Source organism: Gastrolobium bilobum, unplaced genomic scaffold (genome assembly GCF_033153095.1).
Source record: "Gastrolobium bilobum isolate Gb01-03AN ecotype WA unplaced genomic scaffold, APGP_CSIRO_Gbil_v1 utg216790, whole genome shotgun sequence".
In the NCBI taxonomy this organism is placed as follows: domain Eukaryota; kingdom Viridiplantae; phylum Streptophyta; class Magnoliopsida; order Fabales; family Fabaceae; genus Gastrolobium; species Gastrolobium bilobum.
The window spans coordinates 1,460-21,334 of NW_026896346.1; the positions used below are offsets into that span (position 1 = coordinate 1,460).

At 40.5% G+C, this 19,875-nt stretch overlaps 1 protein-coding gene, 1 non-coding gene and 1 pseudogene across 2 annotated transcripts; 2 read left to right on the plus strand and 1 right to left on the minus strand.

Annotated features, from left to right (window-relative positions):
* Positions 1-10,644: 10,644 nt before the first annotated feature.
* Positions 10,645-13,121, minus strand: LOC133299250 (uncharacterized). Its single transcript, XM_061498689.1, has 4 exons — positions 12,377-13,121; positions 12,208-12,314; positions 11,591-11,714; positions 10,645-11,444 (listed from the first exon to the last, which is right to left on the minus strand). Exons 1-4 carry the CDS (start codon positions 13,119-13,121, stop codon positions 10,645-10,647), a joined length of 1,776 nt encoding a protein of 591 aa, XP_061354673.1.
* Positions 13,122-14,417: 1,296 nt separating this feature from the next.
* On the plus strand, positions 14,418-14,524 carry LOC133299253 (small nucleolar RNA R71). The gene has a single exon (XR_009749906.1). It is a non-coding gene; the product is annotated as a small nucleolar RNA R71 (small nucleolar RNA).
* Positions 14,525-17,050: 2,526 nt separating this feature from the next.
* LOC133299251 (uncharacterized) lies at positions 17,051-19,644 on the plus strand (annotated as a pseudogene).
* Positions 19,645-19,875: the final 231 nt, after the last annotated feature.

The window sequence follows — 19,875 nt, forward strand, 5'->3', positions numbered from 1 at the left end:
AAAGGCAAGTTCTGAAGAATCACATCCAGGAATGGGCAGAGCAAACATTAACCCATGAGTGACAGTGAGACAAAAGATCAGCAACCTTCTCTTATCTGGGGACATAATCCTCTTACTATTCACTATGGAGAGTAGTTCATTTTCTGAAAATTTCATGGTTGCTCACTGGCTAAAGTTCCTTTCTGTTATGCTCTTCTTTTAAATTGGGCAGACCAATACAATATTTCTGAGTTGTTTGAGGACAACCAACAGTTTAGTTTTGGGGTGTTTGATGGGACGTAAATTTGTTCCCATCTAAGCCCATTTTGATGGCAAAATACAATACGTTCTCTCATCTGATGAGCAACTTCAGCATGAAAATCACTTGTTTTACACATTTGTGACAAAAACACTGTGGGAGAACAGATGGTAACGTATTCCTTAAAAATATATTAAAAGGGGAACGGACTGAGACGCATTTAATGCACCTGCTCCATTCATTTAATGCTTCTGTGCACTTTGCAGGTAACGTAGAGTTAAAGACTTCTAAAAAGCAAGGTGGTGCACCAACTGAGCAGCTGGAAACCTGAAGAGCAGAGAATCAAGAGTTCTCATTGGCTGAAAATAGAAGCAAAGCATGGGAAGGTCTGCAAACAACGGCTAATCATCACCAAATCCTGTTCCATCCAGCAATTCACTCAAGCTTCACACTCTGCTGCCACAGTCTCGTCCCCTCATTCAAGCAACTAGCTCCAAAGGAATTACAGTCTTGCCACTCCTCTTCCAGCTATATATAGGACCACCCTCATACAAAAACATCATCGAATCCTGGAGGGTTTGCAGTCCGAAAGGAACTTGGGTAATGGAAATTAGAGTTGAGGAATTAGAGTTGGCAGGCAAAGAAACTGGGACAAAGCTAAAAGGTGCTAAGTCTTGAGTAGAGAAAACAGCCCCTTTAAGAGTAAAGCAGTAAATCCGTTCCTTCTGTTAAACTGTTTTAACCACCACCCTGTTGTCTCTTCATTATAGTTATTTATGTTTTAGTAATTTTTATTTTATTTTATTTAGTACTTATAAAAACTCCAATGATTATTATCTCACCTTCTTCTAAACAAGAAGGATCACATACATAACACAGTGAGCAACTGTTTGCGATCAGATTGAACCTACTGTTCCTGAGGAACATTGTCAAGACAGTAGGGAACGTTTGACCAGACAGTTCATTCACTAACTTTTCTTCTTATTTTCATTATAAACAGTGATAAAACAATAATTTGCACTCTATCCTCGTGGGAACGATAATTTGAGCATTAATACTCCCTTTATTACTTGATGCGTGCACTTGCGCACTTGGGTTGGAACTAAGGGATGAATCTGTGTTCTGCAAGAACAGAGGAACGTCCCCTATCAGAACTTATATTTTTCCACCATTAGTAAACCACCCAACAGTTATGCAGTCGATGTGGTAAGCATGGGGATTGTCCATGCCACATAGATTTGACTTGGCCTTGTCTTAGTTTGGAGTTGTATAATGTATCAGGATTATGTCCGGGCTATGTGTTGTAGATCCGTGACTTTAGATACTCACTGTTATTTATTAATGAGGTATTTCAGTTATCTGTCTTTTGCAATTTACATGCAGGTGATGTTTTTATGAAAATTTATTAAGTAATCAACTTGGCTAATATTAATGACGTCATAATTGAAAAGAAAAAGATATTCCGCATATTTAATTAAGCGTGGCTTAATACGATGACATGTTAACAAACCGGGTATACACTGGGTGTTACTTTTTATGGTATCAGAGCACTTTCTAGGGAAAAGTCTGTATGTATTGCAATAGCTTAGAATGTTTTGTGGTGTCTTGTCTTGTGTGTTTGCTCCGTTGAGTTTTATTGTGATAATGCATATGTGATTGTATTGCGTGGGCCTGATCAACTCATAATCTGTGTAACTTGTGCAGAGTCATGGTAATACCCAGGAGAACTCGCGAGACTGCTGAGGGTCAACCCGACCCGATCCTGACTTCATTAGCTGAGATCCAGGAGGCTGCTAGATTGGCCAACGTGGCAATGATGGACGTCGCTCGAGAGGCGAACCAGAAGGCCATGAAGGATGCTCTTGAGGTGAACCGTTTGGCGAACATGACCATGATGAGGGTCATGTTGGAAGAGATGAGAGCTGGTCTTGCTGTTGGTCAGTTCCCACCGCCACCACCTCCACCGTCGTCGTCGCTGCCGCCTCCACCTAGTCTGCAGGACGAGGGCCAGAGCCAGGTTGAGGGCATTAGTCACTTGACTGGGGTGATGGAACCCTTTGTAGAGCCTGCTGAAGATAGAGATGTGATTGATCGCTGGCTTAATGCTTTCCGCAAGCATACACCACCTTCCTTTGATGGGTCTTATGATCCTATTGCTGCGGCTAGATGGCTACAGGCACTGGATAAGATCTTCCGTGTGATGCAGTGCACCGATCCTCAGAAGCTGATGTTTGCTACGTACATGCTGGAGGGCGATGCCTATGAGTGGTGGATGAACACCTCTCATGCTTTTGAGATGCAGGGTCATGTTATGACATAGCCATTCTTCGAGGATTGCTTTCTTGGTCGGTACTTCCCTTATGATGCTCAGGAGCGGAAGCAGGGGCAATTCGACAGGTTGGTACAGGTCTCGTTGTCTGTTGATGAGTACCTGGCCAAGTTCAATGAGCTGGTTAAGTTCGCTCACTTTCGGATGGAGAGGCCTACTCTGATCTTCTTGGCTGCTAAGTTCCGCAGGGGACTTAATGAGGATATTGCTGGTTACCTCGCTGGTTCTTCTTCGAGAGACTTCGGGACACTGGTGCAGCAGTGTCGGGACATCGAGGATTTCTGCAACTCGAGTAAGGCCAAGAGGGCCAAGATTGCTGAGACGAAGGGAACTAGTAGTTCCACTTCCTGGAGGGACAGGAAGTTTGGGAGCAAAGGCAAAGGGAAACAGTTTGCGGCTAGGCAGGCGCCTGGTCAATTTAAGAGGACTTCCGCTTAAGGGAGTACATCGAGACCTCTTGCTCCCAGATGTTCGGAATGTGGGAAGACTCATGTTGGGTCGTGTTCTTCAGGCGAGTTGATATGCTTCCAGTGTGGCAGGGAGGGCCACTACTCTAAAGATTGTCCATCGTCGACTGTTGGGTTGTTTGCTGATGGTGGAAAAATATAAGTTCTGATAAGGGACATTCCTCTGTTCTTGCAGAACACAGATTCATCCCTTAGTTCCAACCCAAGTGTGCAAGTGCACGCATCAAGTAATAAAGGGAGTATTAATGCCAAAATTATCGTTCCCATGAGGATATAGTGCTAATTATTGTTTTATCACTGTTTATAAAGAGTGAAAATGAGAAGAAAAGTTAGTAAATGAACTGTCTGTTCAAACGTTCCCTACTGTCTTGACAACGTTCCTCAGGAACAGTAGGTTCAATCTGATGGAAAACAGTTGCTCGCTGCGTTATGTATGTGATCCTTCCTGTTTAGAAGAAGGTGAGATAACAATCATTGGAGTTTTTATATGTAATAAATAAAATAAAATAAAACTACTAAAACAGAAATAACTATAATCAAGAGACAACAGGGTGGGGGTTAAAACAGTTTAACAGAAGGAACAGATTCACTGCTTCACTCTTAAAGGGGCTGTTTTCTCTGCTCAAGACTTAGCACCTTTTGGCTTTGTCCCAGTTTCTTTGCCTGCCAACTCTGATTCCTCAACTCATGGTCTAGATGGCTCGCTAGTTTCCATATTCCTACGGCTCCCTTGACTCCAACAGGTACTTAGTTCAGAACCTTAAAATGGACGAGTTGGCCCCTTATTCCTAAGGTGACTATAACGCCCGGCCACTTGCAAGAATCAATGACTGTCCCCACACACTAACACGAGACTTTTCAGTGTGCTTTGTTCTCACTCGCACACTTCTCGGGAAAACTTCCCAGGAGGTCACCCATCCCAGAATTGCTCCAAGTCAAGCACGCTTAACTGTGGAGTTCTTCCGATCCGGGCTACCGAAAAGTAGATCCATCTTGTTAGTATAGGTAGTACCAATTAATTCTTATAAGTCATTCCTAACTGTACCGTCCCATACCAGCACAGTCTCTGGAATCCCTCTCTTTCGGGTGTTGATTCGATTCAATCATGAACCCCCAATCTGCAAGATTTGGCATGAGCCGCTCATTGTATGTGCCCTTTCGCACCGGCGATCACTCCCTGCCCTTGCCAGCTTTTGGGATGTTACATGCACACCAGCTTCCGCCTGGTTCGTCCTCGAACCACACCGTACTGGAAGAGAGGCCTGCTCTGATACCAATTAGTGTAACACCCTCTCTTATAGGCCTCCAAAAGAGTTGTTTGCTAAGCGGAATTAGAGTTCTTTAATAGTATTTTAGAGACTAAAACAAATCTCTATTACATTGCCAATTAAAATTAAAGAGGGGATCTGGTTAATTACAAAAATTGGAGTACGCAAAATTTCTTAAACTTACTAAAAATATAAATTTCCTTATAGACCTTGTTGTCTTTAATAATTCGTATAAAATCCAGTTCAACGATTCAAAAAATATTCTTTGTAATATGGAAACTAGACATCTGGGGCTTCACGTTCATATAAAATAATAGTTATTTGGAGTTCGTTTGCCCCTCGAAACATAACTCGCAAAATAAGAGATGAAACAGTGAAAATATCACAAACGTCCTGGCTGGTAAAATTCATAATAAATCGAGCTTTCAGAATTTCTTTGCAAGGTTTATATATAATGAAACCACACACCTGGGGCTACGCGTGTATATAAATTATAAGAAAATCGGAGGTCCGTAGCCCCAGTACGACAACTTACAAAGTGCTCGCAAAGCCTTTTCAAAACTCAGCATTTAGATAACATGTCAAAATCCTTTTCGCAAGCGTTTCCACATCTGTTTCCAAAATACTTACTGGTCATAAAATCGTAATGCAATAATAAAATCATAGTTCACAGTAATAAAAGCTTCTCAATTTCATACAGTCATCCATAAAATATCACATCAATAGCAGCATGCCCAAAATAGTAGAAGCCAACAACAAATATCCAAGTCCTCAAAAGCTTTTACGTCCTCCTGCCATTTTGTAAAAATAGCAGCCCCAAAGGGGTGAGAAAAATCCCAATAGTATGGCAACAAAACCAATAATGCAACAGTATTAAACTAGGCACAAAATTATAAACAGTCGCTTCAAACATGAAATCCTTTTCATCATAAACCTTTTCATCATATATCATATTGCGTATATAATGCCTTCATCACGCTCATAGCACCGTCGTGCGCGTGCCATCACAGTGGAAATTCCATGCACGACACCATCATCTGGGGAATTCCACTGTGGCCTATGCGGACTGACGCCAACTGTCCCAATACCCTGATATCAAGGGATGCCTATATGATGCGTGCTCAATCACATGGTCCTATATATATATAACTATTCTAAGACTCAAGACTAACATGAATTTGGTACATGCATGCCATGCTATGCTGTCACACACAAACAGAAAGACAAGTGTGGTATGATGTACGGTGCATGCATATATCATCATTTCATAACATATACTTCATGTACATTGGATGCCATACTGCCAAGCCATTCTTTCTTTTCATAACAAAATTTCCATAATCATAACATTTCCATAGGCAAAATAATTTCATCATTTATGGCAGAATAATCATAAGGCACATGTGAGCAACAATTCACAATTCATATATTAGTCAATAGTCACATCAGGTAATACCACCTAACACATACCTCTCACGTCACAATTAATTTACCGGGCAGCAGCGAAAAGTCCACAAACTTACGGAATATGCTCACCTATATACCATTGTACCAAGTCAGAATTTTATACAACTTCTCCAACACATTTCTATGCTTCTAACTCATGTGCTTACATCGAATTATAAGGCTTCTAATGTTAATTTATTTCCTGCCCTTAAGATCATTGCATTCATTTCTAGTAATTATAATTTTTCCAAGATTCCTAACATGTATGGGTTCGGTTTTTTTTTTTTATGGTTTTCATGTGGGAATAAATTTTCAGCCTTCACCTAATTTATCAACGTGTAACAGTGGGAAATTCCAAATTTCACAACCCATTTTGTTTTGATTTCTAACTCCTTAACAACCTGCATCAATTCAAATTTTCCTACCATATTACCTACAAAACTCACGAGGGCAATTTAAGGCATTATAGCATGCTGTTTGCTTAGCTCAATTAAACATGCAAGGTTTGGCTATTTATTCTAGTTCACGAAACAGTCCTACCAAAAGAAAATAACTATTTTCCAAGCTTTAGAAATAGGTTCAAAATCTTGCATGCATCGAAAGGATGGTGTGGTTCTCACGCAAAACAGATTGGAGTGAATTAAAATAATAAGATATATCCTACTTAGTGTACCTTATGAAAGCCGAACAGTGAGGGGAATGGAAATTTGGTTTTTCGGCTTACAGCTCCCAAGTATGTACCCAACTGATTCACCAATCGTTAGAAGGAAGTATCAGCCAAAGATTAAGCAAATGTCCTCACTTATCCTCTCCATTAGTCACGCCTTACAGCTGCATACAAGGAAGGTTATCCACTCTCCAAAGACTCAGATTTGCCGCTGCATGCATGGGAAAGTCCCCATCAAAACTGGTCCATGAGGTGGAGAACAAAGAGATAAATAGATACCTCACCTCCTTTAAGGTATGCTTTCGGCTTAGCAAGAAAACAAGAGGAAGGAGATGCAAGCTAGGTTCCAATCTCTTGGATCAATGGCCGAACTAGGAAGGGTTGAGGAAGATATGTGTAAGTGTGTTGTTTCCTTCCTATGTGCTAAGCTAAGATAAATAGGAGGGTTTTCTCCTTTTCATTGTGGAGGTGTGGTTAGGGACCACCCCAAAACTACGTTCCTGGAACGGAACGTACTTTATTTGGACTTTTTGGAGAGGAACATCAGACGTTCCCTTCTTTTTGGGAGCTATGTGGTTATGGATAACCACCCCAAAACTTTGCTCTTTGTCAGAGAGCAAATGTATCTACTGGGTTGCCTCCCAGTCAGCGCTTAGTTTAATGTCTTTAGCTAGACATGGTACTTACCTCTCAAGGGGTTTCAAAAAGAGGGATACTTTCCTCTTTTTCATTAAAGGTTTCATCATTGTATAGTTTTAACCTGTGCCCATTTACCTTGGAGGAACGGCCATGTTCTGAACCTTGGATTTCAAAAGTTCTGTTTCCTGCATCGTTAACAATTTGATATGGCCCGGTCCATCTTGATTTGAGTTTACCTGGGAACAATCTGAGTCTGGAGTTGAAGAGTAGCACCTTCTGACCGATTTTGAGATCTCTGTTCCTAATCCTTTTATCGTGCCACTTCTTCATCTTCTCTTTGTACAATTTATGATTTTCGTATGTGTTCCCTCTGAACTCCTCTAATTCTTCGAGTTGCAGCAATCTCTTCTCTCCAGCTGTTTTTTCATCCATGTTGAGGGTTTGGACTGCCCAGTAAGCCTTGTTCTCCAGTTCGAGGGGGAGGTGGCAAGCTTTGCCAAATATCAATCTATATGGGGAACACCCTAAGGGTGTTCTATATGCTGTTCTGTAAGCCTATAATGCCTCGTCTAACTTGAGAGACCGGTCTTTTTGAGAAAGATTAACTACCTTCTCTAAAATTCTCTTAACCTCTCGGTTAGAGACTTCAATGAGACCACTGGTTTGTGGATAATATGGGGTTGCAACTTTGTGTTTGACTCCATATTTCTCCAACAACCTCTCAAGTTGGCGGTTGATGAAATGTTTCCCTCCGTCGCTGATGAGACAACGTGGGGTTCCATATCTGGTTAATATGTTCCTCTTTAAAAAATTTATAACCACCTTAGCATCATTAGTGGGTAAAGTAACTGCTTCTACCCACTTGCTTACATAATCTACAGCCATTAATATGAATTTGTTCCCACACGAAGGAGGAAAAGGTCCCATGAAATCAATGCCCCAAACATCAAATAATTCAACTTCTAGGATCGGATTGAGGGGCATTTCATTTTGTTTAGTCAAGTTAGTAAGAACCCGCACCGTTAATTAAGGTATTTAATTAATTAATTATGCAAAAATAGAAAATGATTCTATAATTGACCCTAATAATTATTTATGAGGCTTAATAATCATAATAAGAGATTAAGAATGCTGAAAGTTGCTTTTCGGAAGAAAAGTGCAGATACCGGTTCTGCTAGTCGGTATAAATGCGTGCCGAAAAAGTATCCCGAAAAATTAAAGTAAGTGCATGATAATTACTAGAATAATATGTAGGACTTGTAAAACGAGTTTCAAGTCCAAATAATGAGAACTGGTGCTAGAAACCGGTACTGGCTTTGAAAAGCGCGTACCGGAAAGGTGCTCAGAAAATTATAAGAAAAATATGATAAATCTTAGAAAATTATGTAGTTTCAGAATCCAAAGTTTGGGATTACAATGCTAAGCGCGTCAATTAAAGTTAATACTGTGTGTTTAAGTGTGAGTTGGCTATTTATACTCCTTTAAGGGCTCACAACCCTAGGTAACAGAAAACCAGCGTGAGTTCTCATTGGTGGCTGACCTCCTATACTGTTCCATTGCCATCTTCTCCATTCTGAGACTTTGTGATCATTTTATGCTTGTTTCTTCTTAAAACCTTCTTCCTAAACACTTGTTCTTGTTTGAGTGAGCCTTGGGAGGTTGGAAGACACCATTTTTCTGAGTGATCAGCCACTGTTCTTGTTTGTTTGGGGGCTGACCTTGGTGGTTGGGTTGAAAGAAGCCTTGTCTTGGTTTTTGGTGGTCCTAGTGTTGATCTTTTGTGCTAAAGGGTCAACCTTTCTTACCATTTTCGTGCATCCTCTTGTGGCAGTAGCTTGAGACTGATTGTTAATTCCAAAGGGCAACCTTTCCTTTTGTTTTGAGCTGGGGTATGTGTACCAACCTTTAACTTGAGTTTAAATGCTTCAAAATGGTACCTTGATGCATCTAATGACTAAAAGATGATAACTTGTTGTTGGGTAATGTTGAACACGCCTAGAAATGCATGATTAGGTGTTTAAAATCGGTAAAAAGGGAACCTTTAAGGGATATCATCACGAAAATGCAGAAACTGCATTCTGTCGTGAAATATCCGGATATTTGTCGAACAAATATCCGGATATTGGATATCCGGATATGTGGTTTTGGGATATCCGGATACTGGATATCCGGATATGTGAATCTGTATATCCGGATATTGCATATCCGGATATGGACAGTGAGATATCCGAATATTGCATATCCATATATGGTCCCGAGGAATATCCGGATATTCTGGAATTTCGCTGAACAGTAGCTGTGCAGTGTGTAGAGTAGGTTATTGGGGGTTTGTGGACCCTAGTTTGATGAAGTTAAACTTCTGTATGTAGTGGTCTAAGCCAGAATCATGGGATTGGGGGCTTGTGGCTTTGTTAGAAGCTTTAAGACTTGAAAACATAATGAAAAGGCGTTGTCTTTAATTTGTATGCATGTGGTACATGTTATTGATTTATATTTGGTCCATATCATATTGTGATCTGCTGTGATTGGACTTTGAGCTTGTGGCATTGGATAGCTAGCTTAAGGTAAGCTTTCGTGTCCTCGGTTTAGCCATGTTGTGGTTCCACCATGTCCTATGGGGATATGGTATATGCATGCTGTGTTACATGCTTTTGATGTTTTGGAAATGCTGTTGAGCTATTGTATGTTAATGCCTTGTTGATATGCATGGAGGTGTTCCACCTATACGGTAAGCTTGAGTATGTAGAACATACAAGAGGGTGAGGCTGTGGGTGAGGTGCAAGCGGTGTTCCTTGTACTACATGTAGGGAATAGACGTATTCCTACATTTCTCTGGCCAGTAGATAGTGATTACACACATGCCATAGATATCTGTTGCACTACATAGTTTTGGAACTGATAATGATATAAATGCTTTTTGAACTTATATTGCACATGTAAGTGAGCTTGGGGTGGAAGATCCTTGAGGACCCCTTTCTTAATGAGATTTCTAGTTTAGAGATCTCACCCCACGTTTGGGGAATGCTTATTTCAGGGTCAGGTAATGTTGACACCTCAGGCGGCAGGAGGCCAGAGCTGAGTTAGATTGCTGTTATATTATGCTGCCATGATTGGATGCTGGATTTTGCATGCTGCTTTTATGCTTATAGCTTCAGTTTATGTTTTGGAGTATATTGATGAGATTGGTTGTGTACTATATTTATTTGGTGAGCATGGGGATTGTCCATGACACCTAGTATTGTTATGTCTTGTTTATGTCTTGAGTCTTTTGGAGTTGTAATAATGCATCAGGATATTGTCCGGATTACTTGATGTAATGCCATGATTTAGATACACACTTTATCTATATATTGAGGTATTTCAGTAGATGTCTTATTGCAATTTTACATACAGGCGATATTTTATGAAATTGATTAAGTAATCAAGTTGGTAATTGATAATGACGTCATAATTGAAAAGAAAAAGAATATTCCGCATTTTTAATTAAGCACCGCTTAATACGATGTAATGTTAATATTCCGGGTATACACGGGGTGTTACAACCTTCTCTTTGACATTTATCACAATTTTTTGCATATTGAAGTGCATCTTCAAAAAAGGGAAGGCCAGAAGAAACCTGATTGAAGAACCTTGGAGGCAGTCCTGATTCCTCCTAGATGTCCTCCATATGGGGACGAATGGTAGTGTTGAAGGATTTGAGGATGTTCTTCTTCTGGGACGCACCTTCTTATCATTTGGTTTGCGCATCTTCTGAACAGTAGTGGTTCGTCCCAGAGGTAGTTCCTGCAATCATGAAAAAATTTCTTCTTCTGCATTTTATTCGCCTCATAAGGTTCCAGCCCTGCTGCAAGGAAGTTGGCTATATCAGCAAACCAAGGAGCATTTGTCTCTATGTGATTAATGACAAACAATTGTTCGTCAGGGAACGTTTCCTTGATTGGTAGCCCCACTTCAATGTGTTCCAATCTGGACAGATGATCTGCAATTTGATTTTCACATCCTTTTCTTTCTTTGATCTCCATATTGAACTCTTGCAGCAGTAGGACCCATCTTATTAATCTTGGTTTTGCTTCCTTTTTTGAGAAGAGGTACTTGAGAGCTGCATGGTCAGTATGGACAGTAACTTGTGATCCTAAAATGTAAGGCCTGAATTTTTCACAAGCATATACTACAACCAATAGCTCCTTTTCAGTGACTGTGTAGTTCACCTGAGCTTCATTTAGAGTTTTACTGGCGTAATATATGCTACGAAAAAGTTTGTCCTTCCTCTGGCCCAGAACTACCCCAATAGCATGATCACTTGCATCGCACATTAGTTCAAAGGGTAAGTTCCAGTCTGGAGGTTGGATGATAGGCGTGGTGATGAGCTTATTTTTCAAAGATTCAAAAGCTTTCACACAATCAGAGTTAAACTCAAATTTTATATTTTTTTTCTAATAAGTGGCACAAAGGTCTAGCTATTTTGGAAAAATCTTTAACAAGCCTTCTGTAAAAGCCTGCATGCCCTAAAAAAGATCTCAAGGTTTTTACACTTACTGGTGGCGGCATTTTTGCTATAGCTTCTACTTTGGCTTGATCCACTTCCCGTCCTTCTCTGGAAATCTTGTGTCCCAGGACTATTCCTTTTTTCACCATGAAGTGGCATTTTCCCAATTAAGCACTAGATTAGAGGACAAACACCTTTAAAGAACTTCTTCTAAGTTGTCCAAGCAGTCATCATATGACGTTCCCAGTACTGAAAAATCATCCATAAAGACTTCTACTCCTTCACCTATTAGATCAGAAAAGATTGAGAACATACACCTCTGGAACGTTGCTGGTGCATTACATAACCTGAAGGGCATCCTTTTGAAAGCGAACGTTCCATATGGGCAGGTGAAGGTGGTTTTATGTTGATCTTCTGGTGCCAAGGAAATTTGATTATACCCCGAATATCCATCAAGGAAGCAGAAGTATTCTTTTCCTTCTAGGTGGTCCAGCATCTGATCTGTAAAAGGGAGTCGGAAATGGTCCTTCCTGGTGGCATTGTTGAGCTTCCTTTAATCTTGGCAGATTCTCCATCCTGTAACCTTTCTTACAGGTATCAGCTCATTCTTTTCATTCTTCTCCACTGTTATGCCTCCCTTTTTGGGGACGCATTGGACAGGACTTACCAAACTGTTGTCAGATATTGGGTATATGATCCATGTATCCAGCCATTTGATGACTTCCTTTCTCACCACTTCTTTCATTATAGGGTTCAATCTTCTTTCGTGTTCCACTGAAAAAAACTGTTAGGATCAGTCAATAATATTTTATGCATACAGAATGAGGGACTGATACCTTTGAGATCAGCTATAGTCCAACCGATGGCTCCTTGATACTTTTTGAGCTTGTCAAGCAACAATTCTTCTTGTTCCTTGGTAAGAAATGAAGAAATGATCACAGGAAGGGTGTTGTTGTTCCCCAGATATGCATACTTTAAATGTTGGGGAAGGGGTTTTAGTTCTAACTCAGGAGGTTTTTCTGAAGAAGGTCTTTTGAGCTGCTTCTCCTTTTCAGTTCTTATCAAAGGTTCAGGCCTTCTTTCTCGCAGATAGCAACTCTTCCCTTCCTGTTGTGGCTCTTCTTCTTCTTCCTCGTATTCTTCTTCCTTTGTTTTTCTGCTAGGCTGATTGTCTAACAAAGTGAGAGCAAAACATTCTTCCAAGTCTTCTCCTTCATCCTGGAACTTTATTGCTTTGACAATATTGAACTTGATCTCATCGTCATGAACTCTCATGGTTAGTTCCCCTTTTTGTACATTGATAACTGCTCCTCCAGTTTCTAGGAACGATCTACCTAGAATGATGGGAACGTCAACGTCAGCTTCATAATCCAGAATGATGAAGTCAGCAGGTAAGATAAATTTGTCTACCTTGACTAGCAAATCTTCAATCTTCCCTTCTGGCTTGACGATGGATATGTCTGCCATTTGCAAAGTCACCGTGGTGGGTTTAGCTGGTCCAGTGGATAATTGTTTGAAGACAGATAGGAGCATGAGATTGATGTTGGCCCCTAAATCACACAAGGTTTTCCCTTGGTACATGTTTTCTATAATGCAAGGAATGGTGAAGCTTCCTGGGTCTTGAAGCTTAGGTGGGAGTCTGCCTAAGTACTGCAACTCTCTTGTGTCATTTTTACAGTCTCGTATTTCGTTATTCCTCTTTTTTTGAGAGGACATCTTTAATGAATTTTACGTACCTGGGCATCTGTTCTAGTGCGTCCACCAGAGGAATGTTGATGTGAAGTTGTTTTAAAATGTCCAGGAACTTTCCAAAGTGCTTATCCTCCTGTTGCTTTTTTGTTCTTTGAGGGAACATAATTTTTGTTGATATTTGCCTGCTTTGAGTTGGACTGATTGGTTGGCTGTTGGCTTCCTTTTCAGGTTCTGGGTTCTGTTCATCTGTGACTAGTAATTGTTACTGTGCTTTTGGGGCTGCTTCAGGTGCTTCAGTCTGTTCCTTTTCCTTTGGTTGAACTGTGGGCTGTGCTGTGGCTTTCCCACTTCTTAAGGTGATAGATTTGATTTGCTCTGAAGGGGAGATAGGTGTTACTTTTGGCTTGGTTGTTGAAGGAACGTCAGTATTCCCTGCTAGTGATCCTTGAGTTCTAGTTTGAAGGTTGGTAGCAATCTGCCCCAGATGGGACTCAATGTTCCTGACCACTGCATCATTCCTGGTGACATATTCCTTGACATAATTTTCCAGGGTGTTGATGCGTTGGTCATCTCTGTGGAACAGAACGTAGTTGTTTCTCCTTTGTTCAAACGTTCCACTGCTGCTACCTTGCTGATACTGCTGCAGATTATTGTTGAATGGTCTCTGGTTAATGGGTGGCCACCATTGGGTGTTGTGGTTTTGATCCTTAATAATAGTTCCTCCATGGCTTGAATGTGTATTTCGTCCTGCTTGTTGATCATCTCTGGTGAAGTTCCTATTGCCAAAATTTTCTGCATAACACACCAATGCAGTGGATGGGCAGTCTGTTGAGTCATTAAGGTCACCACAGGCTGAGCATGGTTCTGTTGTTAGTTGCTGTGAGTTGTAAGACTTCCATCCTTGGTGCTGCTTGGTCAGCTCTCAGGTTCTTCACTTCATTCATGAGTGATGTCAGCTGGGCTTTCATGGCTGTTTGTTTATCCAGTTCTAGCTTGCCTGGCTTTCTTACTGGGCTCACTCTGTCTATTGGCCATTGGAGACATCTTTCAGCAGTCCCTTCTATGATTTCGTATCTTGATTCAAGTGTTCCTGTAAAGAAATATCCTCCTGCTGCAAAATCTAGGTGAGATTGAGAAGTATGGTCAAGTCCCTTATAGAAAGATTGTAACACTCCCCAACTCTCTACCCCATGGTTTGAACATTTTCTTATGATGTCCTTGTATCTCTCCCATGCTTCATCGAGATTTTCTCCATGAAACATTCTGAAGTTAGAGATTTCAGCTCTAACATCAGCTTGTCGAGACATTCGGAGAAACCTCTCTATGAACTTGTTAGAGAGTTCTTCCCATGTGTGGATTGATCCAGGGATGAGAGTTTTCATCCATGTTTTAGCTTTTAAGCCCAAGGAGTGAGGGAACAACCTCATTCTCATGCTCTCCTCTGTTATACCCTCAGCTTTAAAATTATCACAAATATCTTGGAATGTTGTGAGGTGTGTGTAAGGATCTTATGTAGGGAGTCCATTGAAGACCCCTGCTTCCCTAATCATGTGGAACATGATAGGTTTTAGTTCAAAATTTGGTGCTACAGGGGGAAGGATTACTCCCCTATCTGGTCTGTTCCTGAAAGGAGCAGCCAAAGTTCTGAAGTTCTGTTCAGGGGGAACCTCTTCATTGTTATTATTGTGATCAACCAAGTTTTCAGGAAATTCTTCCCTGAGGTTCCTTCTTCTCCTATGGAGTGTACGTTCTGGCTCAGGATCAAAGAGAAACTCAGGTACTTCAATGGAGTGGTTAGAGTCTGTTTCAAACTCTTCACTCATAAACCAATAGCACACGGTATATATATGCAGAGCAGATTCAATGATAAAGAGAAAAAAAATATAAAAGTAAAGTCATATATACAGTGTATGTGTTAGAAAACAATGATAAGAACAACAGTTAGTGTTTAAATTAATGATTGTTACACTTATTTGTTACTCTTGATTAGTATTTTTAGGATTTATTTGAATAAAATAATGATTGTTAGAGTTAACTTAGGTTTTTAGTTTTTGATTGGGTTTAATTTATTTTCGTCAGAAATTTTCAGCTTTATGTTACTTCTGTATTTTGGCCATATCTCGGTCCATAGTTGTCGGATTGACTCCGTTCTTGTTGAGTTTTTCAGATAACACAGAGAGCTACAATTCTTATGAATATCTCAAAGCCCAATTCGGACTAGAAGCTGGTCGATTTCGGACGCCAAGTTGGACGCGTTTTGCTAAAGTTTTGGTTGACTATTGGGCTTGTAATTTAAATTAAAACTCAATTACTTAAGTGGCCCAAAGCCAAGTTTTATTGTTTCATTTTATTTTATTCGGTTTTTATTTTATGTTTGTGCTGAAGCGATGAAACCCTAGCCGTCCTGCGTGACGACTATTTAAAGGGGACTCTAGGAAACCCTTGGGAGTCAGTTTTTACAGCAGAGAAGTTCTTTCTGAGTTTTTATTCAATTGTGTTCTTCTTCTTCTTCTTATTTTTTGAATTATGTTTACCTTAGCCATGCGAGGCTAAGAACCTTTTAATCAACCTAAGGGTAATGGATTCCATGGATTAGTCTTGAGGATCTGCGTTTATTTCAAATCAGTTTTGTTTCCCCTCCCAACTCAGATTGATATCGTGCGATCGTGGATATTCAATCTGAGGTTCGCGATTGCGATTATGGAAAGGGATTAATCATCAGATTTGATGATTAGGTTGATTGACCCTATGATCTTAAATCAAGCGGGCTGATACTCTGCGATTGTATGAGTAGAAGCATCGTCTTTGATCAAATGCTAAGCGATCGCTAAAAGAGGGTTGTCAATTGGAAATAAGGATTCTGATTCGATTGACAAATCAATCACGATTCTGATATCCTCTTATCCGCGGAAAGACGTCCATGGAACCCAAACCTTAGGTTGGTTATTTTTAATTACGAATTTTACATACAATTTTACATTCTGCCTTTTTAAATTATCAAACTGAAATCAAAACAAGCCCCCCTTTTATTTTCTGTCATCATAAGCGATTTTTACCCAAACAATTTCCTTGAGAGACGACTTAGGGTTTGCACATTACTACAAAAATTTTCTGAACCCTAAAGAATTAATTTTTAATTTGCACGAGTTCGACAGCTCGTGTCAAATTTGGCGTCGTTGCCGGGGAGATTGCATCGGTCTAAATCGTTTTCTGATTCTTGATCATCTTCTTTTTCATCTTCTTCTTCTTTTTCTTTAATTTTCGTTTCTGAAAAAAAAAAAAAATAAATTGGGGAAATCGGTAAAACTTCAGTTTGAGCGATTGGTTCCAGGAGTTCTATTCCCCAAAGGAATTCGACCTTATGAGCATAAGTCACAACACCCTAAAAGGGTGTGAGGTAACCCTTATTTTTGCAAAATTCTGTCGTTTACTAACTGTTTTTGCTGTTTCTTTGTCGTTTCAAGACGTATCGGGTATTTCTGAACTTGTTCAACTTGCTTGGATCGCTCTGAAAATTGGTGAGCTGAAGGAGACGATTATCCCTGTCAAAACTCGTTGGGCTTTGCCGAACGAATCAGGCCCTATTTTCACCGAATTCGTTCGTTTACTATTTTATTTTATTTTTTGAAAAAATTTTATTTGATTTTTGAGTCCGTAGGGTCAATTAGAGTTTAGGAGAGTTGGTCCCAGAGCATTCTGAGGTCATTTAATATTTCTAGTAGATTTATTTTGCTTCTGTTTGCTATTTTCAAAAAAAAAAAAAATGTGTCTTATCGTACGTTTTGTGATTTTACTGCTGTATGCTTTGCCTATGATGCATGACTAGAAGTAATACTAGTGTTGATGATTTATATGCATATGACCCTGAGATAGAGAGATCATTGCATGCTGCTAGTAGAGTTCGTAGGTTGACTTACAGTAGAGATGTTCCTGAGCATACCTTAGAGTCTGTTGAGTCTATCGAGTCTGTTTGTTCGAGTCCTTTACATAGTGTTTATTCGTTTGGTCATTTATTTGATTCTGAAATCATGGGTGATAGAACACTTAAGCAATTGGCTGCTCCTAACGTTGATAATGAGCAGCCTTTGTGTATTCGTTATACTAATCCTGTTGTACCTTTTGAGCTTAAGTCTGGACTAATACACTTGCTGCCCAAGTTTCATGGTCTTGCAGGTGAGGATCCCCACAAACATCTGAAGGAATTTCATATAGTCTGCAGCACTATGAAGCCAATAGGGGTGGATGAGGAACAAATCAAGCTGCGTGCTTTCCCTTTCTCTTTGGACAGTGGAGCTAAGGACTGGTTGTACTACCTGCCACCTTCCTCCATTGTAAGCTGGAATGACATGGCCAGATTGTTTCTGGAGAAATTCTTCCCTTCATCCAGGGCCACTTCAATCAGAAAGGAGATCAGTGGCATAAGGCAAGCTAATGGGGAGAACATGCATGAGTATTGGGAGCGATTTAAAAGGCTTTGTTCAAGCTGCCCACACCATCAAATTCCAGACAATCTCCTGCTTGTTTACTTCTATAAAGTATGAAGGGCTGCTGCCTATGGATAGGAACCTTCTGGATGCAGCTAGTGGAGGAGTCCTGAGCAATAAAACACCTAATGAAGCCAAGGAGCTGATTGCTGAGATAGCTGCTAATGCTCAACAATTTGGCACTAGAGCCAACAGCAGTGCAGTCTTCCAAGTGCAAACTCCTCCAATGCAAAATCCAACAGTAGCAGCAACAGGAGCATCAAGCACAGATAACCAGAGAATGGAGAACAGACTTGATGAGCTGACATCAATGGTGAGGCAGTTGGCAGTGACACAGACTGTGCAACCTTCTGCTCAACAGATAAGCAACTTGTGTGGCATCTGCTGTGATCCTTCTCACCCCACGGATGCCTGTCCTTCCTTTCATCAAGACAACGGTTTCCAAGATGATCAGTCTGTTGCTGCAGTTTTTCCTGGAAAGCCACAGCAGCAGCAACAACAGTACCCGCAGCAGCAGCAGCAACAAAATAATCCATTCTCCAACACTTACAATCCTGGCTGGAAGAATCATCCCAACCTCAGATGGAACCAGAATCAGCAAAATGTTCCATATCAGAGTCAACAAAATTCTCCATACCAGCAGAAGCAGCAGTTCATTCCACAGCAGAGACAAAACTTCCAGCAACCTGCTCCCCAACAGTTGCAACAACAACCACCAATGCAGCAACAAAATAGTGGCAGTGGTCCTTCTTTGGAGGACTTAATGAAACAGATGGCCACTAGCAATCTGCAGTTCCAGCAGAGGACTGAGTCTTCCATTCAGAATCTGCAAACACAGATTGGCCAGCTTGCAACGTCAATAAATCAAAATCAACAAGCAAGTGGCAGCTCCCTTCCATTCCAAACAGTTCCAAATCCAAAAGGAAGCGGAAATGTGAGTGCTATTACTTTGCGGTCTGGAAAGAAAATGGAGGAGCCGACCCACACTGCTGCTGAGACATCCAATGGAGGTGACACTAGCTCCAAGAAGCAGAGCACTGATACATCTGATGTCCATATCCTTTTGCCATTTCCTCAAAGAGCCACTCAGTCAAAGAAGCAGTCAGCAAAGGTTCAAGATAAAGAGATACTTGACACCTTCCGAAAAGTTGAGGTGAACATCCCTCTTTTGGATGCAATACAGCAGATTCCGCGATATGCCAAGTTTCTAAAGGAGCTGTGCACCAACAAGAGGAGACTGAAGGGAGATGAGCAGGTTAACTTGAGTCAGAATGTATCGGCACTCATCCAGCCCATGCCTAAAAAGTGTCAAGATCCAGGGACATTTACTATCCCTTGCGTGATTGGCAATTCTGTTTTTCATGATTGCATGCTAGACTTAGGAGCTTCCATCAATGTTATGCCTGCATCTGTGTTTAAGTCTCTTGGTCTTGGTCCTTTGCGTGCCACTGGTATTGTGGTTACGTTAACTAATAGGAGTAGTATTCACCCATCTGGTTTGATTGAGGATGTATTAGTGAGAGTTAATAATCTGATTTTTCCTGCTGATTTCTACATTTTAGAAATGGAGAGTGAGACTGCTACTAATAGATCCCCAATCATACTTGGTAGGCCTTTCATGAGGATAGCTAGGACCAAGATAGATGTTCATTCTGGTACTCTTTCCATGGAATTTGGTGATAGCATTGTGCATTTTAATATATTTGATGCCATGAAACATCCTATGGAAGAGCATTCTGTCTTCTGCATTGATGTGATAGATGACGTTGTTGAGGATGTTTCTGCTAAATTCCTTGCTGAGTTTTCTACTGATTTTGATTTTGATTTATGTGGTTGTGGTGATAGTCGAGAGTGCATTGTATGTGATGAAATAGCATCTCATCTTTCTGGTTTCAATGATGCACTGATTGATCATTCTGATTATGAGTGTGAATCTGCATTTTCTGAATTGCCTGCTGATATTATTGATGATCCTAATCCTGTTTCTGAGAATTTGTTTACAGGCATTGCTGCTGACTTGTTTTCTGCAGAATTTGCACCACCAACTACACCTCTTCCATCCATTGAGCAGCCTCCGAAATTGGAGTTGAAGGTTCTGCCCGACCACTTGAAATATGCATTTCTTGAAGAGAATGAGCAGCTACCAGTCATTGTGGCAA

What these genes read in the sequence shown, in the direction of transcription:
- LOC133299250 (XM_061498689.1), bottom strand. Translation starts at nt 13,121, where the DNA reads ATGTACCAAGGGAAAACCTTGTGTGATTTAGGGGCCAACATCAATCTC. An exon ending in CAATATCTGACAACAGTTTG is followed by an intron (nt 11,715 to 12,207) that starts GTAAGTCCTGTC and finishes CCTCTAATCTAG; the next exon opens with TGCTTAATTGGGAAAATGCC. An exon ending in TAGCAAAAATGCCGCCACCA is followed by an intron (nt 11,445 to 11,590) that starts GTAAGTGTAAAA and finishes ATTGTGTGAAAG; the next exon opens with CTTTTGAATCTTTGAAAAAT.